The sequence below is a fragment of the Agelaius phoeniceus genome, chromosome 6, assembly GCF_051311805.1.
Source record: "Agelaius phoeniceus isolate bAgePho1 chromosome 6, bAgePho1.hap1, whole genome shotgun sequence".
NCBI lineage: Eukaryota > Metazoa > Chordata > Aves > Passeriformes > Icteridae > Agelaius > Agelaius phoeniceus.
The window spans coordinates 50319201-50325200 of record NC_135270.1 but is presented as its reverse complement, the minus strand read 5'-3'; the positions used below and the strand labels follow the sequence as shown (position 1 = coordinate 50325200).

Here is a 6000-nt window from a genome sequence, read left to right as displayed (position 1 = left end):
CCACCAGAAGGTGCTTCAGATGGTTTTGCTAATAATTTTGATCAGCTGAAATGGAGAAAAACATAATTTCATTTATTTGGCTTTTCCAGAACCTGTCAAATCTGAACAGAACCATTAATTGCCCCCTTCTACATCTCCCCCTGTCATCTTTCCCACCTTCTTCCAGAAAGGACACACTTCAATTTATTTACTTTTCCTACAAGTATTCTGCATATCAGCCTTTGTTGCCAAAGCAAACTTTGGTCATTCTTCGTGCAATTCCTTTCTAGAAGGAAGTGCCATTTCTTGAGAATATTCATTGGAGGCTGGTACTGCTACTGCTGCAAAGATCTAAGTGCTAACCACCATATATTGGCTTTTGTTTTAATAGCCTTTTAACCAACTTTGTTAATGGACTGAATGCAATTTAGATATGGAACTTGGCTAAAATGTAGCTTCAATTGGCTATTAAAATTTAAGAGCCAACTAAGATAGCTAATTACAAAAAAGCTCCAGTGATAATGCTAAGCAGAATTAGTAATAGCAAATGACAGTCTGTCTAGTCTTATTCCCAAAGGGAAAGAAACTCTTAACTGAGAAGTCAACCAGACAACGTGCAGAAAACCTAATTGCATTACTGGTATTATGGCATCCCAAATCTGGCAGCTCACTGGGACAAAACAGTGAGAAAAGTCTGTCAAACTACTCAGGAAAGCAACTGACCCCCTTCTTAATGCTAGCTGCAGCAAATATTGGGAATTATTATTTTATATTAACTTATTGGAAAATAATCCTTTAAAAATTATCAAACCATCACCATCTAAAAAAATATGTTATATCCATGCTGAATTTGACTGTCTCTCCAGATATATTAGGGGAAAATATAAACAATCTGTCTGCAAAACGTTCAAGCACTAAAAGAAGCATTCTGTGCTTCATTATCAATATCCTCATTACACCATCAGCTGAAGTGCTGACTAGTTCTCCTATGAAGATTTATCATGTATGGTGGCCACTTTGAAACATAGGTAGCGGAGTCTTTAACATTCCCTTCTCAAGCGTCTCCCTGCTGTGCCTGTAAATGTCAGTCCAGTTTTTTCACGGCTGCACGCACAGATTAGAAACAGCAGGAGAGCTTGGGAGTATGACTACAATACTAGTAAGGACACTTGTCTTCATGGCACTGCTCAAGTGATTCTTGGAATGCAGGACCCTGCTGTTTTCTAATATTTACACACAACTGGAGTCATCAAGAGCAGTAAATGCAGTCTAAAGGCAGCTTGCTTCTTTTGTGTTAGGGGCTTTACTTTCAAACGGGGATGTCAAACAAAATCCGACTGCACCCTCCGCCTCTCGTGAAGTGCTGAATTTCCCCATCAGTGCTCTGCAAAGCAGAGGGAACACGTGTGTGCAAGCAGCACTGTATGTGATCCATACGGCAGCGCTGCGGGTATGATCACAGCCTTCCCTGCGCTCCTCCTGCCCGTCCCACGCCTTAAACACTACTGCAGTTACAGCCAGCTGGAGCCTGGGGCTTTGCAGTGCCTTGTGAGCAGAGACAAGCCCTGAAACAACATTCACCTTGAATAAAAAGCACCCTTTTCCTTCACAGAACACCTGCCAGGACATCTTTTCCTGGGACATTTTTGGGGTGGGAGGAGGTAAGGGTGGCTTATGAAATTCGCACCTCAAAACATTCTTTTCAAATATATGGAAATAACTGTTTGTTCCATTTGGCTTTGGTGGTGTCAAAAGAAAACACATTGCTTGAAAACTTGGAAAATAATCAAAGGAAGTTTACTGGTAAATAAGTTACTAAAAAAACCAAAATGTCAGACGACTGAAGTACAAAAGAATGACATTAACTTTGAGTATGTGACAAGGAAGAGAATACAGTATGCCTTCCTGACAATAGCTATTCAGAACAGTGTAACACACTTTCTGAACAAAATGATTAAACGAAGTCATTAAAATGATAGTTTGATTTGAGGAGTTTTAAACATGAGAGAGGCTTTAGCAAACCTATTTTTACATCTGAAATGAAGAGAATGCTACACTTAAAGTTGTCAGCCACACTTTGCTAGCACCCAGGAAGACGAGCCTAACAGTCAACAGAAATGAGAAAGCACCTCTTAAATATGGTATTCCAGTTTTATTTCAAAACAACAGATTCCCTTGTTCCAAAAAATAACTTCATCATTCATTCATTCGACATTTCATGCTACAACATATTTATTTAATCTCATGAGTTGCTACTCAGACATTATACAATCAAGCAAGCTGGACATCCACACGAATACACTCTCACTGGCTCATATGGATTCCTTTTGGTTTGCCAAACTTTCAGTTGTCCTGATAAGAATGATGCTCATTCCTCATCATGTGTATGTTGCAGTAGATATATGAAAAGTAGCAGTGTTTCACACTGGAATCCAACGCTATTTTTGACTAACAACTCTGAAGAGAGGACTCAAAGCTAACCAAGGAAGTACTTGTACAAAAGCATTTGGAAGATTACATGCCCCTCAAGTAAAGGTAAACCATTACTGCTGAGAGAAGCAGACGTGAGACAACATTTCATGGGAACTAGATCCTGCACACAGTTACTCACAATTATATTCTAGTCTTTTCCCTAATATAAAAAGAAAACCTGAGGGGGTGTTGAGAATAGGCATTGTTTTTTAGTTGGTTCTTTTCTTTGCCATGGGCCCTTTGTCTGAAATTCTGGTCTCTTTCTTTCCAGAGAAACTGTGAATAATTGGAAGTGATAGAAACACAAATACTACGCAAAAAAATGGCTAAAATTCAGTACCTGTCTTCCAAAGAATTAAATGCATTTTATACAAACTACAATGGAAGGACATGATTTTTGCCTTATGTTCTGTTTTTAATTCAAACACTTGTAACATATTTAAAAGTTATTTATGCTTTTTCAGATTTCATCTCAGTGTGCATTTAAGTGACCACCAATATGACTTTACTCAGAACTGTGAGAAATCAGATGCAACACTGCTCTTTCTTATACAGTATCCATAATGAAACTATTAAAAAAAGCTTGATCTCTACATTACAAAGCAGGAAAAAAGCACTCTTTTTTAGTTTGCCTTAAAGACATGAATTCATGTATATAAAGAATAAAAATGCATCCCCACTTCACAAGTTGGTAAAATTTTGCATTAGTATTTACATGTATATAAATTATGCAAATATTTTAATAAAACATTTATTCTTCAAAAACAGGTACAAACAGCAGTCCATGTTTTTACAGAATTCATCATTTCAAAAGGAAAGAAAAAGATTCCAGTGCTACCAACAACAACAAAAAAAAATTGGAAATGAGCCACAGAGCAACTTAATTTGTTGCTCCATATATTATTTACTTCTTGACTCTCTTTCTGGTTGCTGTGCTTTTCTTTGGTGAGGTCATCTTCTGGGTTCTGGCAGCAATTGCATCTGCAATTCAAACAAAACAGAAAGACCGACTGTGTTAAATAAAATAACAAAAACAGATCACAAGAAAACAACTTTAGTCTTTAAAAGTATAGCTCAAATCAAATAATTTATTGAGCTTTAAGTGGGGATGGGAATATGCCACGGACAGAGGAGAATCTTCAACTATTTCTGGACACTGACCTTCTCCTAAAAAACATGTTGTTCGGCTCAACTTCTCCAAGAGTATCATCACATGGAGTTGAGTCATTTTTTTAGCTCATCTTCACCAAAGAATTAGATCCTCTACAAAATGGACACCCCTCCTTCCTCTCCATGTGCCAACTTTTAGTTTTATAATGCTTTCCAGTACTAAGCTATTTTTTGGACCTTGTGCTAAGCTCCTCCAGCTCTGGGATGACAATTTAACCCCAGACAGTAACTACCTATCAAGCAGAGTTCATTCACTGACTCCCCCTCCCTTCCCAATGGGAAGTGGAAGAGAATTGGAAAAAGGAAAAAAATCCCATGGGTTGAAATAGGAACAGTTTAATAATTACAATTAAGTAAAATATAATAATAAAAAAAGTAAAGAGATTAATTATCACACATGCAAAAAAAACCCAACCCACAAGTGATGCACAATACAAGAGCTCATCACTCACTGACTGATGCCCAGCCTGACCCCCAGCAATAACTGGTCCCTTCAGCCAGCTCCCCCATTTTATATACTGGGTATAACATTCCAATGGTATGGAATATCCCTCTGGCCAGTCTGGATCAGCTGGCCTGGCTGTGCTCCCTCCTGGCTTCTTGTGAAGCTCCTCACTGGCAAAGCACAGGAAACTGGAAAGTCCTTGACTTAGGGTAAGCACTGCTCAGCAACAACCAAAACATCTGTGTTATCCACATTATTCTCATACTGAATCCAAAACACGACACTTCACCAGCTACTACAAAGAAAACTAATTCTATCCCAGCTGAAACTAACTCTATCCCAGCTGAAACTAGGACACTTAGCAATAAAATTTGGTCTGGTATTCTCACAGTTTAGTGAAATGTGGCATCTTAGAGCATTCTAAATGGAGTTCATACAAGGGGAAGTAGAAGAAAAAGAGGTGAAAAAGAAAGGAAGATTTCTGTTTGGCCATGTCAGCTGTTAAATCAGCTCAGCTGCCAGTGCAACTGTGCCTATAGATTGAAGCCATCACTTGACAATATTTTATTAACAAAGCTAAGGAATAATCCCATCTAAATAAGATTTCTAGTAAACCTGGCAGGCAGGTTGTTCAAAGAGACCATACCTAAAAGCAATAATAAAAACCTCCCTGCACTTTGATTCATGCCTGCCTACTGCCAGGGAAAAGGAAGAAAAAAACATCACTGCTCATTTCTGTGAATCACATTCAACTGTAGTCACTTTGACAAAAAAATATTACACACAATAAAAATTTCTACCTTTTTGCATGTACAGTAACAATGAAGTATTTTTTATCTCCTAGTCATGTAATTATTTTTTTTTCTTCTTAATCCTAAATTCCTCCTTGAAGACAGCATGCCTTGCTACTTCAGTTCTTGCTTGCAAAACTATCTATAATTCCACAATCCATGTCAAGTGCACAGGTAAAGAAAAGCAAAACTGAATTTCATGGAAGACCTGAAGAAAGAAGCTGCTTGCTTAAGACAACAGCCTTTGGGCAATCACTGATCATTGAAGCTCAATGAGTAAATTTGGGTGAATCAAGGAGGCAGAGAACAATGCAAAACAAAGCTTTACAAAAGAAAACCAGCAGTACTGTGTGTAGTTCTGGGCTCTGTCCTACAAGAGGTCTGAGAAAAATGGGGAGAAAAAGTGGTTTCCCATTCTCTAACAAAAACAAGAAGAAAACATTGAATTTAACTAGTTTATCTGAAGAAAGTAAAAAAAAGAAAAATGGGAGACATATGATGTGCAAAAGATTGCTGCATGAGTGTGATTTTCATGCCCACAGTGGCTAGAATAACTACTAAGCTTAAGGGAAATTCATATTAGGTAATAAAAATATTAAAATACTCCCCCTTATTAAATCCTTTGTAATAGTAAGGACAATTAAGTATTACAAGTGATGTTGACCAGGGAAGTTTTAGAATAATCATACAGCATTAGCATCTATCAAGATTAATACCAACATAAATTGATTAGACTGGTGTAAATAAAATAACAGATCTCTTCTTAGAGATAGATCTCTTCTTGATGTCCCTTCTCATCTTCCAATTCTACATACACTGTCTTAAAACCACGCAAGGCTTACAGCTAAGAAATAAAACTGTGCTCAAGTAAAAAAATTAAAATTTTTATAAAATTACAGAAGTTCCTTTGGTAAAAACAAAGCCACTACTTTCCTGTTTAAATTGCCTTCTTTGATGAAAAGGAGGACAGTGTGAGATTTGGAAACATGAAAACACAGCAACTGAGCAGATAGGATTTAGGTGGCTTCTAAGTTACATCATAGGTTAGAATATCTGAAAACAGAGCAAACGGGAAAAGTTTGCTCTGTTCAAATGGGAAGTTAGGCCATGATGCAGCATTTAATGAGTTAAACACCAACATTC

At 37.4% G+C, this 6000-nt stretch overlaps 1 protein-coding gene across 3 annotated transcripts in view; it reads right to left on the bottom strand.

Moving 5' to 3' along the window:
- Positions 1–2116: 2116 nt before the first annotated feature.
- The window catches only part of VRK1 (VRK serine/threonine kinase 1), a 47898-nt gene continuing 44014 nt past the window's right edge, over positions 2117–6000 (bottom strand). For all 3 annotated transcript variants that reach the window (XM_077180666.1, XM_054635698.2, XM_077180667.1), the window contains exon 13: positions 2117–3432. In XM_077180666.1, coding sequence (XP_077036781.1) covers positions 3356–3432 — 77 coding nt within the window. In that variant the 3' untranslated portion in view covers positions 2117–3355. The remainder of the gene's footprint in view (positions 3433–6000) is intronic.